The sequence below is a fragment of the Phacochoerus africanus genome, chromosome 13, assembly GCF_016906955.1.
Source record: "Phacochoerus africanus isolate WHEZ1 chromosome 13, ROS_Pafr_v1, whole genome shotgun sequence".
Lineage (NCBI taxonomy): Eukaryota > Metazoa > Chordata > Mammalia > Artiodactyla > Suidae > Phacochoerus > Phacochoerus africanus.
Window position 1 is genome coordinate 9,728,144 of NC_062556.1, and position 19,190 is coordinate 9,747,333.

At 43.5% G+C, this 19,190-nt stretch overlaps 1 protein-coding gene across 2 annotated transcripts in view; it reads right to left on the bottom strand.

Annotated features, from left to right (window-relative positions):
- Positions 1-13,548, bottom strand: part of STARD13 (StAR related lipid transfer domain containing 13) — a 220,355-nt gene extending 206,807 nt beyond the window's left edge. For both annotated transcript variants that reach the window (XM_047756346.1, XM_047756342.1), the window contains exon 1: positions 13,193-13,548. In XM_047756346.1, the coding sequence (XP_047612302.1) occupies positions 13,193-13,316 (124 nt within the window). In that variant the 5' untranslated portion in view covers positions 13,317-13,548. The remainder of the gene's footprint in view (positions 1-13,192) is intronic.
- Between the last annotated feature and the right edge of the window lie 5,642 nt (positions 13,549-19,190).

Sequence of the window (19,190 nt, forward strand, 5' to 3'; positions counted from 1 at the left end):
AATATCAGTTTACCTTTTAGAAGCCTGCTAGCAAGTGATTCACAAAAAAAGTAAGAAAGCCTTCTTTTACTTCTTCAACAGCTAGGTTATTTTACCACGTGAATTATATAGTAAGAGGTAAAAGATTTTCCTTAATGTAAAACAAAGTTTCTCTATTATAGCCCAAAAGTACTCTTGCTGGTGAGACAAGCACCAGACTGAAACACTCAACAGAGTGAATGGAAGGGCAGGAACTTAAAGCTGAATGAAACTACGCTTGACTGGCTGTATTGGCCTTGGCCAAGTTTCTTCACTTACCCCGTCTTTGAAATGGGCATGATAACCCTGACCTCAGCATGTTGCTGTGATGGTTCACAGGCTGACACCGGGAGGACGCACAGAGTCAGGGATCTGACACTCAGTCCTTCCACCCTCTCACCTGCCAGGGGGCACTCAGATGTGGAAGGGAGCGATCACAGCCAGGTGAGAAGGACTTGAGCGGGTCCTTGAAAATGCGTAGGATCCAGGTAGGCAGAAGGCAGGCAAAACGATTAGGACTGGAAGACATTTGCATGACTCAAGGCATGGAGTCTGAAATAACCATGAGAGTTCAGAGCCCTTTCCCGTCACTGGTGAGAGGACAGTACCAAGCAGGCTGTAAGGGCACAACAAATATCACCTAGGAGTCTTGTTAAAAACTAAATAGGAGAGACTCCTTTCTCCCCGCTTTCCCGCCCCAGCACGCACACACTCATACACACGGCCCTAGGGATGATTTTGATCCCTCCATCTGGGGAGAAGTATTTTAAAAAGCTGGCAACTAAGTATTTGCTTAGAACTAACCAGAAAGGTGGTTCTGACGCTGAGTCGGGTTTGGGAGCCACTGGGTTTAGCTAACAGTAAACTGTGTGATCTGACAGAGAAGAGATCCCGCTTGGCAGCAGGAGCGTGAGCAGAAGGGCAAACACTGGGATAGGAGCCTGGATTCAAATACCTCTCTGACCCTCCGTGGCCATAGGGCCTTGGACGGCTACACTATTTTCTTATCATCGTTTGTCTCACAATGCGGTAGAGATCATAGCACCTACTCTGCCTACTTTAAAGGACTTTGGTGAGAACCTACTGATTTTAAGCCGCTGTTACAAACTTTAGCGGAGAAACACCGAACTGCAAAGTGCAACACAAATATTCGGGGTCATCATTAATCATCATTATTATCATGGGGACCCTGGGATGCCAGAATGCCATGGTCACCTCCCCCCATCTCTTACACCCCATGGTTATCTTGAGGCAGCACTGGGGGCGGGCTGTGGAAAGGGTTCCATATTGTTGTTATGACATCCGGGAACAGTTACCCCTTCCTCGGGGCTAGACAATGATGAGAGTGTGAGTCCTGGAATCATCAGGATCTCACAGATCTTACAGGTCGTTTGAACTGTGCCATGCTCATAAATCTGTACAACAACCAGTAGTGGTTATGTGCCTTGAACAAGTTACTCAACCTCTCCAAGCCTTGGTTTCCTCATGCATAAAGTGTGGACAGTATCAGGACTCAGGGCCACCCCGGACAATTATGAAAGCTGTGCTGTACACAGAACAAGCAGCCAAGGGGGACCATGGAGGCTGAAATCCAGCCCAGGGTACACTCACTTTGCCACACACCCATGGGGCTGCATTTTCTCAGAGGAGGCACTATTTTCTAATTCACGAGCCAGAGTAGAAGCCTTTTTCTAAATCACAGCAAGCTGCTAACAGTGACCCTGGCAGTACTTGCCCCAAAGCCTGGGCATCAAATGAGACAGCACATGAAGCCTTAGCACAATGCCTGGCATACAAAGGGTCTGATTCAGGGTAGCTGAATCTGCCTACATTTTTACTATTCTGAACTACACAAACACATTCTTGTTTGAAGTAGCTTAAGAGAAAATGAAAATGCATGTACTCTTCTTTTTAATCCAATTGTCCAGGTACTTTGCATCAAATAACGAACCTAACTTTCAAACAAAGGAAAATGCCCTTTTTAAAAATCAAATCAGGAGTTTTACGTCTAGTTTCTGATAGTAAAAGAGGATTGAACCTATGCAACATTATGAGACTAGACTTAGTCAGCTTTAATGTTCTCTACAGAGACAGTTGGACATAAGGGTAAGATAAAATGTTCGTAGATTTGTGCTGGAAATCCCTGGTGATAAATGACAGGCTTTATTGCTATGTCTCCTAATTTCCTTTTCTTAGTGAAGTAGTCTAGGTGAGATCTACCCAGGAAATAGCCTTCACGGTTTTAGTACCAATGGTTTAATGAATTAACTGATAATGGATATTGCACATAAAATTTTAATTAAGAAACAGATTAATTAAGAAGTTTTCGAAAACAAGCCTTGGATCTGAAAATCTAGCACACCCAATCTCTTTTTTTTTTTTGTCTTTTGTCTTTTTTGTTGTTGTTGTTGCTATTTCTTGGGCCGCTCCTGCGGCATATGGAGGTTCCCAGGCTAGGGGTCGAATCGGAGCTGTAGCCACAGGCCTACGCCAGAGCCACAGCAACGCGGGATCCGAGCCGCGTCTGCGACCTACCCCACAGCTCACGGCAACGCCGGATCGTTAACCCACTGAGCAAGGGCAGGGACCGAACCCGCCACCTCATGGTTCCTAGTCGGATTCGTTAACCACTGTGCACGACGGGAACTCCCCAATCTCTTTTTATACCTAAGTGCCACAATGCCTTTAAAAAAACTGATTAATATATTTTCTTCAATATACATAATAACGAAAATATAGCCATTACAACTCTGTAAACACCAGGGATAATGTTATTGCCCTTCTTTCATAATGATGCGGTCAGAATCAACATACAATAAAAGAAAACAAACACACTTTCCCTCTTGGGAGATCACCTTCCCCGAGAGCAAAGGGCACAGATCATGTGGACTGAGGACTGTAGATGCTCAAGGAAAGGCTTTCATGGTCTTTCCAGGTCTAATATCCTGTGACTTTACAAGGCACTTTTATCTTATTTAAATAACACCAAATCACCAAGGACTGTGAACTCACAAGCAAGGCATGATGATGCAAGAGACTGGCTTTCTCTGAATGCAGGGTCAGTAACATTCTTTGCCCGGCCCGGTATTAAATGAAAACGTGGGTCCTTCCTTCAGCAGTTATTACGGATTTCAAAACGGTGACAGGAAAGCATTAAACCAAGGGTGGGGTCCCTCTGTGCATGGGACCCTGCTCGAGTGGGGCACAGGGACTATTGAGATTCTACGGGTATCTGTGACCGGGATAGAGTAGGATCCTTCAGCAATCGGTTTAGAAATCCCACGAGGGGATGAAGGATAGAAAGGGAATTTTAAGGGCGTTTGGGAGACTGTTGGAAACTAATGACACTCAAGAAGAGAATCCAGTAACCTGGCAACAGTCTATACCACCTTGAAGGGAGAGCAAGTGCATCTAAACACCAGACACACTCAAGCCGTGAACCCTAAGAGTTAAAACACAAGACAATAGACATGGGCTCTGAATCTTGTTACATGAAATGAGGGAGTTAATAGCCCTCGAAGAGTTGTATTTCGGCATGTAGTCAGAAATACAGAGGAAAGGGGAAAAAACTAGGTAAAAATGGACATTATACTGAAACTGAAATGAACGATCATATTTTTATATGCTGCCACCCTTTTGCTAATACACATATGATTTCAATAGGCCCACGGCACTCCTGGTTAACTCATACAGGGTCAAAAGAGGAGCTAATGAGGTAGGCCTTGACGTCTACCCCCAAATGAGGAAGAAGGTGGTCTTCTCCCCTCCTTGCTTTTCCTTTGATTACAAAACGTAGCCCTCTTTGTTCTCGCGGCGGCTGTGCTCCCTCACCAGCCCACTTGTATCTCTCACAAGGGTCCTCTCTTAATAAACACACTCTTCGCCTGCTGCTCTGCCTCACGGTAAAGTCTTTCTGTGATGAGCTAAAAGAACATGAGCTTCAGTAAGGCCTGACACCAAGTTAGCAGTTTTCATTAAAAGACTGGGGGCTTCAGTCCTCTCCCAGTCGGGGATTATGGGTTCAAGACCCAATCTGAGGTGCGGGTGGGTTCAAGTCCCAGCCTGTGGGATGGAGTCCCAATCTGAGTTTTGGCTGGGTTCGAGTCCCGCTCAAGAGGAATAGGGTCTCATGTGCAGGCCTTGGACTCCCATCCTGTCTCCCTCCTGGTTCCTTCTCCAGTTCTGGCAGATGGAGTTCCAATAACAGGATGTTCCAGTTATTAAGTCTCTGCTGTTGATGGAGGCTAGGTAACCAAAGCACATGCGGAGTGACACGGACAGGTATTCCAGGGTATACTCTGGGCTTCTGCGCTTTCCTGGTCTAGCAAAACATCCTAAGAAATCCAGACAGAAAAGGAACTAAAAGACTTAGGATATCAAGTTTCCTTTATACACACAGTCTTGAGTCTATAAAGTTAAATAGGACCTTTGTCCAACTTTTCTCATTTTAATCAAGTTCTATTTAGGCCAAGGGCATGGGAGTGAATTCTTGGTTGCATAGCTCTAAAGCTATGATAATTTTGATGAACAAATCATAACGGATGATCTTTCGAAAAGAAAATGTTAGCATAATGAATGATTCCTGTTATAACACTAATGGATTTGCACAAGGCGCTGCCAACCATGCTAACATGTGTAGTATTTGAGTTGTTAAAAAATTTCATTCAAAGCAAAGAGAGTGAGGCCAATGTCTTCGCACTTAGAAATCCCTGAACTTGGGTTCTAGAACAGTTATATACGATACAGAACAAGGCAGATGAATCTAGGTATGAAGAGAATGGGTGGTTTAAGGCTAGAACTAAAAGCATTTCCTTTACCAGAAGATAGTCTGTTCTCCACAGAGAACAGATAGAGAGATAGACAGACAGATAGACAGATAGTCAGATACATAAAATAAACCCTTATACGTTGTTCATTAAGGGTCAGACATTATGCTAAATAGAATGAAAATACTAAATCATTTAACTCTCATAACACTCTAACAATCGTTTGAGATAACTACTATGCTTATCCTCCTTTTTAAAGATGGGGAAATTTAGGAACATCAAGATTAATTACCTTGCCCAAGGATAATTAATAAGTAGCGGAAGCAGGATTCGAACCCACGTAGTCTTGGCTCTAGCAGCGGCTCGCTCTAAACCACTAGATCATGATGCTTGCCAGTAATCTTCCACCATGCCCAGACACCGCTAACCCCACCCACCACTACACTGTATACAACAAAAGTAAAACAGCATGCATTTAAGACACTGGGAGATTTACGCTCCCAGCGCTGTAGCCATAGCTGTGGCAAATATTTATGTCAACGTTATGGCTGAACTGAGGCTAATTTCACAGATGTTAATTACCATTACACAGCTGCGATTCTGTACAAATGATGAGATCTCAAATAGCTTCAATCCCTTTTCCACTACCACAGTGCTTCTCTAAAGAGTTAAGAGTACTTTTTCATTTGCTGTTATTGCTTTGATTTAGATTTAAGGACTAGGACTCAAAGACCACAAAGCCTCTCTCCTTTCTCTCCAAAAAAGAATAAAACACCCTATAAGACAACAGCCGAAATATGTAAAAGCCTTTTTTCTTTAAAAAAAAAAAACAACCTTACTTTCATTCTAACAACTTTTCCTCTTTTATGTCTATTGTTTATGAAGTCTTGGTACTAAAATAAAGACATAATTTATTTCCAAGACCATAGAGACAACTCCTCTTGGCTAGGAAAGATGCAATCCATCATTGTTTTTCAAGAGTTCTGCAAAGTATGCAACTCGGCATCAGGCAAAGAAGGAAAGCACTGCCTTCCCATCTTTGCAAGGTCATTGTCACAAAGCATACATTCTCATGCAGCGGTAGATTAGTTTAACTCATACTGTCACGCTTTCCAGATATTCAACTATTTGTACTTTGAGGATGTTATTCTAGTGGTATATATTAAATCTGAATGGAAAAAAACTTTCAAAGATCCTTCAAGGAAACCTGGACATGTTTCCATTTTATCCAGACGGAGAGAGGATAAGAAGCATGATAAGACTTTCCAATTAAATATCATTGCTAGTAAGTGTATTAGTTTTCATGAGGTTTTAAGGGTTCACTTAACTTCATATATAGGAAGGAGAAAGAAATAATAGTTGACAAACATGGTATGCTGTGATGAAATATAGATTAAAATATGCCCTAGTACACAAAATAACAAAACTGTGAGATTCTGAAATTTTATTTTAGACAAAAATATTATTAAGGAAATATTTTTCCTGAGAACATAAGGTAGCCTGACACAGCAGATTTGCTAACAAAAAATATTGTGTCATCATGGTGCATTCTATACTGTTCTTAAGAACCTTCTAGAAGCCTGCTCTATTTCTGGTTAAATAGATGAGTTAAGTGATTTGAGCAGCATAATAGAATTTGTGTGCTTTGCCAGGATAAAACCACAGTCCTGAATTAATATCCTGGACTACAGTCCCAACATGCTTTGACAAGGATGCTATTTCATGGCTCGATAAATACTTATTGACTAACTACAAACATGACAAAAATGTTTGTCCTTCAACTCTACTGTTTTAGGACTAAACATTCAAAGATTCTGAAAAAAAGCCCAGGAACATTGCAACACTTTTCAAACCGTGTTTGTTTTCATTTTGTAATATCCCTAAACTTGCAAAAGGGCAGAAGATAAACATACTGTTTGATAACCCCTCAGAAAACTACAAGGTCTCTAACAAACTTTTCTCTGTTAAGTTGTTTTCTTCTGCATAAGATTTAAAAAGCAAAATAAAGCAATATAGATTCATTTCACTAGACGTGCTCCATGTCTCCACGATGAGACTGGTGACTGACAAAAATTGTATCAAATGGTCTCCTTAAGGAATCCAGCCAACTGGCAGGGCTCCAGTCCTCTATTCAGAGCAACCACCCACAAATAATGGACATGGTCCTTTCTTTGCTCCAATTCTAGAAAACTGTGTTATTTCCAAGGGTTAGGCAACATATTTCAATTAGGTTATTAGCCTGTGTTTAAGTTACCCTCCACACAAAAATTTAACACATTATTACCTATTTTTTCTCTAAGAAATTTCCCTTAAATCAACTTTATTATGGACAAATCATAATTAGTAACAGTCAACAAATGGATGCAATATTGGAAAATTCAATACAGTACAGAAAGCAAAGGAAAACTTTGATTAGATTATTTCCAGATATGACACCTGAAGTGACCTTTCCAATATAAAGTTCTTACCTCATTACATGTGGGGCCAATAAGGCACAGTAACCACGGAAGTGTTCCTGATAAGACCATTTTTATTTAATTAACTATATTTTAAATTTTGTGTATGTGGGGCAGCCTTGAGAAGTCTTTCCTTTAAATGCTATGTAAAAATTACTTTTACTTTGCAATCTGATTTCCAATTTTAAAATGTATATTCCATGAGTGAGATATAGTTTATGACAATTTCTATTAATCAACAGTTCTGGGACCAAATAAATCTGTCACAAAAGATTATGTAATATATCCCTACTATTATTCAGTTATAAGAATCCTGTGTTTAGGAACAGTGCTCTTTGTTTTTCTCATTCCCTGGAAATTTAGCATGTAATATACATATATAGTTCATGTCCAAATATTATGCTCTAAATAAAGGTTCTAGGATTTGGTCCTTGGCCCCTGTTTTTAACCCCATCCAGTCCTAAGGCTTTACTCCATAGCAGTCCTATGCCAATACTCGCAGATTTCTCTCTTTGGCCTTGACTTTTCTCCCAAAACTTTGCTTGTGTATCCAACGCTTTGACTTTGACTTTGGATATCTAATAGGCATCTTTGGCCTAATTTGGCCAAAGAGAATTCAGTCTTCATCCATCTTATGTCAAAAAAAAACAAAAACAAAAACAAAAAAAAACAAACAAAAAAAGTTCCTTTTGCAACTGTCACATGCAAATATGCCCCTTGTCCCCATGTCAGACCACGTTTCTACAAACCCGGGAGTCCTTGATCCCTGTCCCTCACCTCCAACAAAAAACGTCAGCACTGTTGTCTCTACTCCCAAGACATGTTCCAACCCCCCTCCTTCTTTCCACTTCCGTCACTGTCACCCTAGTCGGTGTCACTGTTTCTCTCTCATCCAGACCACTCTGGCAGCAACTTATTCAGGTCCTCTGCTTAAAATCCTTTGCGTCTTATCACATGTAGAACCAAATTCAAACTTCCTTCCCTGGCGACAAGGCTCAAATTGATCTTATAATCTGACTGTAGCCATATCTCTGGTACGATCTCCAAGATCTCCAACCGCCTACTTGTGCCACCTTTTTTCACTATGCTCCAGGCACTCTGGCCTTTTTTTTTTTTTTTTTTCCCCTGTCCCTGTATAATGACGAGCTCATTTCAACCTCACTTAAGCAAACCTTTTCTAAGGGGCTTAGACTGTGATCTTGTACTAGACACAGACTTGAGTTATCATGTGGTAGTTAATGTAAGTCAGTACTTCTGAACCTGGACTGTGCAGTGGGACCATCTGCAGAGCTTTAAACAATACAGGTTCCCCAGGCCCCACCTGAACTGAATCAGAGTCTCTAGGAGGCAGCAAGGCCATTCATGTTTCCAAAAGCCTCCAGGTGACCCCGTGGGAGCTAAGGGTGAGAGGAGAGCTGGCACAGGTGATGTGTTATCTTTCTCTGATTTTCATTGTATATTGACTTGACTTACATTCTCTTCTTTTGTTATGGTTGATGCAAATCATGTGTAAACGTATTCCCTTTTCAAGAGATGTTTAAAAAGTAAAAAACCTGACAGTGTAGGATGGCCTGTTCTTAACAGTAAAGCGATAATAAAAAGGAAGGACACTGATGTAAACCACATGAAAAGGAGCAGCTAGTATCATCCGGAGAACACATTTAGGTTTTAACAAGGAACGTTTTTATGGCCCATGTTCTATTCTTGATCCGACTCTGCATGAAAGTCCCAATCTCGTGTTTACATCACACCACAGGATGCTACTGTCGACTCTGAGGATGAAGAAACCTGTTCTAACGTGACAAGATCTCATTGAAATTTGGTGGAATTAGCATTTCCAACAAAACTCAAACTTTTCAGTGTTTTAGGCTCATTTATTCTTGGCAACAATATAACTTCCTGTGTCTAAGACAAATGATTTAAAATGAGACTATGAAAGAGATCAAAAGACCTGGACATCAACTAGTTCACAAGCTATCTAAATATTGTTACGTGACTATAAAGGAATCAAACATATGGATTACATTTCCATTAAAACAGAGTAGGGTTTTAAAATAAAGGAGCAGACAGCTTTAAAAAACTCATTTGAATTTTCTCAGATCTTCACGTTTGAGAAGTAGTTCAAGCTGCGTACAAACACCAAAAGCTAAAGGGTATGCTTCTGTCCAGAGAATTTATGATGCTATAAAAGTTAAGAATTGTCACCAGTGGTGGCTGATTAGGGAACTAAAGAAGCCAAAAGAACCTGCCACTCACCCACCTTGAAGAAACCTGCATTTAGGCTTTATGACAGCATCTCATCCTTGCAGCCCTTGGCTTGTTGTAGTGATGATGATGGGCAGAGCACGCCACTGAGGGGCCCCCAGCAAGGCAGTGGTATGGCTGTTTGTTTCCGCTCTCCATAAGCCCGTACTCAGCCCAGCCCAACGTGATGACTGGGGGACAAGCTATTTGTGGTGCATAGGGTTATCCTTGTCACTCCAGCAGGAAAGAGCAATTTTTACAACTAATTTGGCTAGTCTTTTAAAAACTAATTGCAAACGACAGAGAGCCATAGAGAAAGGATTGGAGGTCTGTGAGTCTCCAGAAGGCCCATGGAGGAGGCAATGTGGTATAACACAAAATGGGCACAGAGGACCTTTGACTTCTGACAACCTGAATTAGAATACTTCTTTGAACAGTGACGGACTTTGTCATCTTGGGGATAAACAACAATTACCACCATTATTACAATCATCAATATTGAGATGACAGGTGAGAAAAACTCTCACTGACCCCACGAGGATTAGTCTTGGGTCATTAAGAAGTACAAGTTGGCAAAAACGCTCCAATCCCAATGACTACTGGGCAGCTACCACAGAACTGGAACGCCCCCAAAGGGCTCCCAGTGTCAGTGTTTTGTTTTGTTTTGTTTTTAAACCAATAACTCCTTTTATAAAAGGAACATACATGAACATCATTCACTCCTTAGGCTTCCATCGGTTTCATTATTTTCATCATCGTGATGTGTGTCAAGACATAATTTTCCCAATTACATATAATCCCTTCCTTTGTAAATATGCCCCCACAGCACAGAAATCCACAGGCTATGCTGTGTTTAAACAGTTCTTCTTGTCTTTCTGTTGCACTGACAAGACAGACTTTTGTGAAGAGAACTAAGAGTGAGTTAGAATAAGGATTTCCTGCCTCAAGATGTTAAAAAGCAAAAGGGAGCATCAAATACCTTCTGAATGCTCTAGACAACAAATACCAATTTATAAAAGATCTCTGAACACTGTTCTATTGACTAAGCGTCATAGGTAGAAAATTTTAGGGAAATTAAAGAAGTCCTAACACAAAACTTTTATTTGATAGGGAAAGACTGGGAAAAAAGAAAAAAAAAAAAGCCAATAGCCCCGTATCATCTGTTGGGGAGGGCAGATTCTCTCTGGGGGTTCATCCATTAGTAAGTTATTCTGATATTGTGAACTAAACCATATAAAGAAGACATTTACAAACGAAGAACACTTTCACCTAGAATTGATGCCAACATTAATAACTTAAGTATTTCAGTGTCTCACGGCCAAAGTTCCATATTTTAGCTACCTTTGCAAGAAAACCCAAGAAAATCAATTTGCATCTAAAAGCTCCTTCATGGAGTTGGCTTGGTTTTGTGGCAAGCATCCCAGGTTGCTTTAGAGAAGCAGAGGTTGCAGTCTGCTTCACAGAGGGTTGTTTGGTCCCAGCTGAATAACCTGCTGGCATCCACTGTTAGCAGAGTGGTAAGCAGATTATGGGTAATCAGATATTAATGTTCTGATTAAACGTTTGAAAACCTCATACCGCTATTTTAAAAAATAATTACGCTACTCTGGGAGAACTCTTATACGTACCATTCTGAAGCCACTTTTAGCCTTAATTTCTATATATTCATGATACTAGAAATCTCTACCTATGGTTTATTCCTCAGGTTCCAAACTTTTTCTCTCCACTGCCCTAACTAAACTGCAATGTTTAAAATTCATGTGAATAAATGACTTTCCTGGAAAATCTTAACTGTTTTTAAGTCTTCACATTACACTCTCTTCCTTCCCAGATCTCCTTTTGAAAAAGACAGGGCTGCAGTCATCTTTGGCCTCAGCTTCTATAAAAACCCAGCACAGCCTTGGCAGCCCTCCTGGAAAGACTTCTTGTTTCCTGAGGATCCATTGATTTAACAAACTTAACAAACTTAATAAGGGAAGCTATGAAAGAGACTTTGCAGTAAGCATTGTGAAGTTATGAAGTAACAAAAGTTTACTAGACCACAAAAATTTCTCTGACACCATCTAACATGTAGATTATACAATTTAGCACAATAACAAGGAAAGTTGTTAATTGTTATTAATTGAGGTCTGCAATGCACAAACAGGTCTTTAAAAATCAACAGTCAAAACTACCGGGTTGCCACAACTTATTTCTGGGTCCAGGCTGCAAAGTCTCTATTTCTTTGGTGCTACTACATGGGACCACTGTCTTGAAGAGAAAATTCGGGGTGAACATTTTCTGCTGACAATATTGCATGGTGGAATCATCTGTAATCGCTCCCTCTAATTTGACCAGGTAGGCTGACAAAGACCTAGCTCAAGGAGATACAGACTCTGGGCCTCTACTCCAGGATGCTGACTGATTGAGAGAGGTGCCTGTGCGGGTGTAAGAACAGAACTTCTAGCAAAGGACTTCTACAGCTCTTCAATGAGGAAAAGGGGGAGGAGCCCAGACAAGGTGAAATCTTCCTTCTCACCCTTGGCATCCCTGCCCTCTGTCCAGGTTTCACACCTTCTTCTTCTCTAGACCTCTCTTCCGCCCCTGTGGTCACTGGCCCACTCAGAAGATACTGTTGGAGAGACAGGAGGCAAGAAGATCCAGACGCTAGACTCACGGTCAGCTCAGGGGCCCTTCCCTCCACACTTCCCCCACTTCCAGAAACATCCTCCACACCTAACACTTGGGAAAAGCAGTCCTAAATCCTACTCTGCCAGTGAGCTGTGCTGTGGAGTGGGGCCACTTCCCCTTATTGTGACAGGTATGCTGCGGTGACTAACCCGACCTAATGTTCCCAGCATGGGCTCTGAGGAGCCTCAGACCACTGACTGCTTTCCTGGTCCTGCTAGAAAGTAGTTCCAAGGAGCACGCACAGAAGAAGGACCGCAGCCAGGAGGATGAGGGCGGTGCTAAGTAAGGGACTGGCCTTCTGACCTAAGCAAGGATTCTTAAGGACCTCTGAGCTCAGAATAATCAATCACCTCTTCTCTTCCTCTGATTCGCCAGCGATGGATTACAAAAGGGAGGCCTATCTTTTGCAGTCTCTAAGTGAGGAGAGTCTGATCCACAGCTGGCAGGGGTTGTGGGCAGCTACCTACAGGCACCAACTGTCCACCTGTCTTTCCCCAAATCCCCCACTTCTACCCCCACAAACATCTGGTCTCCCAGAGCTCAGGATACGTTCCCTAGTCTTGTTTTGACACCCCCCCCCCGCCACACACACACACACACACAAGCAGCGGACACATCCCTTGTGGAAAAAGAGAAGTTGGGAGAGGGACTGCCCTCCCAAAGGGCCAGCTGGGCTGGCCACTCATTCATTCATCGGGCTGGGGTGGGGCGGATGGCGGCGGAGCGGGGGCCAGGCCACCCTAAGGACACGGCCAGGTAACCCCGCGCGGGCTCCCGCCCGGCGTGCAGCGGCCCGCGGCTGTCAGAGCGCACGGGGTGGAGCCCACACCCACCCGGCCTCTGCGCGGGGAAAGCGGCGAGCCTGACGCTCCCGCCCGCCCGGCAAGGGTGGTGTGAGCAGCCTCCTCCGCCCAACCCCAGACTAGGAAAACCCGAGCCGCTCAAAGCGGGGCCGGGGCCGGGGGCCGGGGGCCGGGGCGGGCAACCGGGCCGGCGCCTCCTCCCGCCCCCGCGGTTCTGCGTCTCAGGGGCACCGACCTGCCAGCCGTCTCTCCCGGACGTTCTTCCACAGCCGATCCCAGGCTCTGGCCGTGGAGTCCCGCAGCTGCTCACTGATTGACCTCCTGAGCTGCGTTTGGAAGGGTTTCCGTTTGCCGGTCATTTTCGCTCCGTCCGCATAACGACCCGCGGGCGTGCCACCGTCACGCCCGCGTGGCCCGCAACTCAGACGCCCCGCGGCTCGAGACGCCAGATGCCGGATTCCCGCCCGGGGCCCGGGCCGCGCCGCGGGCGCGACATGGGTCCTCCGCCGTCCCGCGCGGGGGCCGGGATGCGCCGCCACGGAGCGCGCCGCGCAGGGGCCACCTCTGCGCTCCGTCAACTCCGCTACTCCTTTCCCACTTTCCCTCCGCTCCCTCCCCTCCCTTCCTTCCCTCCCCCCTCACTCCGGGACGGTCCAGCGCCCCACTCCTTCCCCCAGAGAGCTCTCGCCCCCTCCCTCCTCCTGCTGGGTCCGACGGCCCCCAATTACTGGGCGTCCACACCCCGCCCCCGCCACCCCGCTTTTCATTTTCCCTCACACAGGGGCTGTACCCTCGTCCTCCCATTTCTCGATATTTGCCATTTTTCACTCTGAGAAACCGCCACCATCCCAGCCATTACAAAAATTTAAAACTGTGCCACAGCTGGTGCCGAAATAACTCATCACAGCTTTCCCGAGTTCAAGTCACTTGAAATCGGCTCCTCTGTCTGGCTGACATTCTTTTGGAGTTAGATACTGGTGCTCTCGTATTATATGTCAGTCTTTCCCGGTTTCCTCAGTGAAATGATTACCTGGCTGCAAGCTACAATCACATTGATTTGTTCATTGCATAGCTTTGAGTCCAGAGGAAAATAACTTGTAAATATTAAGGTCAAACCGTGAGGAACCCGCGTAAAATAGATTTACATATTCTGGTAAAGCATTCAAATACGTATGCAGTTTAAAAAGTAGATACTATGAGGAAGTGAAATGTGAAAATGAAAGAATTTGGAGGGATTTTAACCAATAACATGAAGTTGGCTTATAATTAGAAAGCAACCCTGATTCCTTCAGGTAAGAGGGAGGAAATACACTGGCTCTTTAAGAAATACCTGAGGAGGCGGTGGGGTCCGGCTCATGTCCCTGGGCTCTCAAACTTTACCCCAAAGGTGAAGACAGTACTAGCTCAGGCCTCAGGGTGTCCTGTTATTCTTAAGGCTTTGCTTTTAAAGGGCTTGGAGGACCTTAGAGAAAGTAATTTTGACCATGTTCGATGTCACTCCATGATGTGATGAGTTGATGTCATGCGTCTCAAGCTTGGCTAGGGAACCTGAAGTATTTCAAAAGGGAATTTCCGAATTATTTCAACAGTAAAATGGCTTGAATATCATTTCTTCTTCATTGTCTTTGTACCAGGCTGCTAAATAAGAACCCAAGTTTAGTTAGCTGTCTTCTATTTTTTATTTAATTTCAGGTGCTCCATGTAAAGTTTAACAATTCAAGAAAGTTCTTCAGTCCTCTGTTATATAAGTTGTTCTTGATGTACGGAGTGGAAATTAACAGCCACCTGAAGTATTCCCTCTACCATTCTTCATTTTTGGTAAATATTCCCTCTACTAGCTTGTATTGTTAGTAGAAAGTGTGTGTGTGTGGGGGGGGATAATGATGGTAAAAACCATCTTTATTATTTTATTTTGCTATTTCAAGTATTCAAAAATGGTCACTAGTGAAACACTCAGAATGAGCTAGAAAGTAATGGTTGGGTTTTTTGTTTTTTGTTTTTGTTTTTGTTTTTGTTTTTTTTTTGGTGCCAAACTGCTAAACCTTTGAAATTGTCAGTTATGAAGCAATAAGTCATGGATCAGAAGTGGACTTGAAACTACGGCAGCCAGTTACAGACTAACCCAGATTGCTTTCTGGACCCCTGCCAAATACCCTTTTGATTACCTCCTGTTTTGTATGCATGCAGTGGTAAGGAAGTGCTCTACAAGAAGCACGATTTGTGTTATCTTAAAGTGACTGCTGTACAGTATAAGGACAAAACGTTTCACAGTTGCATTCCCAGGAAAGCCATGTATTTAGCTTAAAAAAAAAATCTCTAATCGAATCAAACAGAGGCAGTAATTGTAACATTATATGCCCAGGAATAGAACACTACAAGGAACAGTCCGGCTATTTCGCTTATCATTTAGCTCTAAAATCCAGGGCCCCTAATACGTTCCATTTTAATACGTTTTATATCCAGATGTCAAGGGTTAGGGGTTTTCCTTAAATGACTAATTTGAAGATAAATTCTGGCTTTGCAAGTTTGTTTCGTTCTGGCTGTTGAAGGGTCCATGAATTCAGGACTGTCCAAGGGAAGCCAGATGAAAGACTGGAATGATTTGCCCAGAACAGGTGCCACACAGCACAGCACAGCTCTCTCTGCCTGCCTGGCTGCTGGCACTGCTGGAGGAAGTCTTACAGCTGTGCACATGCAGCCGCCACAAATGCAAAGGTTCTAAACTTAAGGGGCTACTTAGAGACTTTTATAGAGGCCCTTGGCATCCACTCCCATTTCTCAGGAGCCCTAATTCCAAGCTGAACCTTAAGTAAGACCCCTCATGGATTACCCTCCCCTCTGGGGTCTTCCCCTTGAGCAGATAACAGTACCACCTACTTCACAGAAGAGAAATCAGGCAGCTCCTCATCCCCATTACCTTCTTACTTGCTCCCTTCCCTCCCAATACATGAAAGAGGTATCTCTCTTCCTACCTAAGATTTGGTCCTTGACCTGTGCTCTGCTTAGTATCTTTTCTTGTTCCTACAAGGACTTGGCTACAGCAATTATTTCCTCTGACTCCTACACTCTCAAACCCCTCCCTCTCCATGGGCTTGACCTTCACATCTGGAGCTTTTTAAAACCACACCCAAACCAAAACAATAACCATAACAAAGCACACTGCCTCTACCCCATATCTCTTGGAAAAGAAGTACTGCCTTATCAACACGGCGATCTGGATGCCCACACTAACTCACTGAAGCCAGTCTTGGCAAGGTCACCAGTAACTGCCTGGTGGCTACAGCTAATGCATGTTTCCAGTTGTTCTTACTCTTTCTGGGGCATGTGGACGATGGGACACTGTGGACCCTTCCCTTCCTCTTGACACCGCCTTGTCTTGTGGCTGTCAGACTCCACTTCCCCTGGGTCTCCTCCATCTCACACTGTGCCCCACGCAGCCACGGGGTTTGTCTTCAGAGCCCCGATTCCACCAGCTCAATGTATGTATTCCCTGGGTTTCAGTTCTCAGCCCTACCCCCACCTTTTCCTCTGCCTCAGTGTCCCCGGGTGATTATATTCCTTTCTTTGGTTTCAACCCTCACCTCTGAAGGCTGAGGCTGTGGCTGGAAGCAGAGCCAAGTTTGACTCTGGGCATGTTTTGGTCCCTGAGTGCTCCCTACCTATAGGGCTGTATTGTGGTTTTTTTAAATGTAATCATTTCCAAGAAAGGATTTAACCAATGGTACCATGTTGCTGCCCAGTCATTATCGCTATCACATTGCTCTCCTATCCCAAATCTTTCCTGAGCCCCCTCGGAGGGGCCTTTTCTGACACCCCATCTAAATAACCCATTACTCCCGCTCATGGTATGCAGCTTGATTTTCTTGATAGCACTTATCACTTCTGGATATTCTCATTTGTTTCCTTGTTTGTGGTCTGTCTCCAAAGCAAACCTTGAGCAACGTGAGGTTGAGGCCTTGTCTGTCTGATTCACCAGCACGTCCTCAGTACCTAGAACAGCCCCTGACAGTTGCGCTCAGTAAAAACTTGCAGAATAAATGACTGGTTTTTCTCTGATGCTACATGCTGTTTAGTTTACTAATGGGTATTTCTGAAAGTTTCCCTCTAAACCGACTCTTCCCTCTCTATTTCCTGCAGTCACCAAGTGATGCTACTACCCTCCCTTCCAGGGTCAAGAGAGAATCTAGAAGACATTTCAGACTCCCAGAGTTTTTCTATTGCCTCGTCTTTCTCGATCTCTCCATACCCACGGTAACTCGTTTAGTTCAAGTTTTCCTGACCTTCAGCACAGTGAGCGTCACATTAGAAGGTTACTGCTCTCACTCAGTTCTGCATCTGTCTGTATACCTTCCTTCCGCTTGAATACCTTTCCTCTGCTTCTTGTCTTCACTCATCCTTCGAGATTCAACTCAGATGTCACCTCCTCCTGGAAGCCTCCCACAAATCCCAGTGGCTGGAGTGTTCCTCCTCTTTTGTGTTCCTACAGTACCTTGGGCCCATCTCCAGAGAGCGCTCATCACAGAGCACCGTGGGCACTCGTCTGCTTTCCTCTCAGCCTCGCCACCAGCCCTGAGTTCCTCTAGCATGGCTAGGACTTTTATTTCTGAATCACCTGCACCTGTGGTTTTCAATGAACAGCACATAAAGGATCATGTACCGACTAAGTGAATATTCCATTAAAGGTTTTTTATTTTGATTTTTTAAGATCTTTTTTGGCCAGGCCCTCGGCATGCAGAAGTTCCCTGATCAGGGATCGAACTCGCACCACACCAGTGACCTGAGCCATTGCAATGAAAACATCGATCCTTCACCTGCTGCACCACATGGGAGCTCCATCCGTGATAGTTTCGGATGGCTGATTATTACTAGAGTCTGCTCCTTAGTATAAATGTGAACTTTATGTTTGTGGCATCATTAATTATCACTATTTGTATAAAGTTTATTAATTTTAAGTAATACATATTGATGGTTACAGATTTTTAAACATAGAAAAGTATGAATAGAAACATTAAAATCACCTGTAATATTACCAGGAAGAAAGAGCCGATAATATATATATATATTTTTAATCTTTTGTCCTTTTAGGGCTGCACTTGTGGCACATGGAAGTTCCCAGACTAGGGGTCTAATCAGAGCTATAGCCGTCAGCCTACACCACAGCCACAACAACGCCAGATTCGAGCTGCATCTGTGACCTACACCACAGCTCATGGCAATGCCAGATCCTTAACCCACTGAGCGAGGCCAGGGATCGAACCTACGATGTCATGGTTCCTAGCCAGATTTGTTTCCACGGCGCCACCAAGGGAACTCTAAGAGCTGATAATATTTGAAAATTATTCTTTTAGCATTTTTCTTTACACTTGAAAAAAATCAGAATAATTTTTATACTTTTCAAAATGTTATTCTGAAAATTTTCTCACTTAGCACTAGATTGCGAGTATTTTCCCAATTTACTGTTGTCTTTTAAAATATAGTTTTTAAAGAATATATAAAATTCCATTGGCTAAATTGGGTTGGGATGATTGTTGTACAACTATAAATAAAATTCATTTTAAAAATTCCATTGGCTAGATCTACCATAATTTATTTTAAAACTTTCATAATTTTGGATATTTCATTTCAAATTTCTGAAATTAACAAATGATATTATCAGCAACTTTGGCAAATGGAAAAAAGATTTTTTTCCTTTGTCCTTCTCTTAACACTGTATGATTAGACCCATCACCACTGTCACCTTCAACCACAAGTAATAAGCAGGACCTGCCACTCACCCATCTATACACATGAAGCCGGTATCTCTGAATTTTCACTTATCTTTGCTATACCCCTCCATGTTCAACTCATCTGTGCCATCTCCCGTTACACTTAAGAATGGAGAAGAACATTCCGCTGCCCACTTTTTGAGTATTTGCTTATCAGAAGCCTTTACTTTAGAAAAATATCCAATTTCTAGCTATCCCAAGCCAGCAATCTTTTGCCAGGAGCTTATGGTCACCGGCCATTATGCCATGGTTTTCAGCTTTACTGTAGGAAATTTCCCTCCTTGCTGTAACCCCTGCCCCTCACGCCTGTCACCATTGCAAGCCTGAAGGGTGACAGCTCGCCAGGATTCTTTTCTGCATGTTCCCTCCCCAAGAGAGAGGGGACGTAGCCACCATTCCGTCCATGCTCCCTGCAGGCTGCACTTCAGGTCTTGTTGTTGGAGATTCTGAAAGGAAATCTCACAGGAT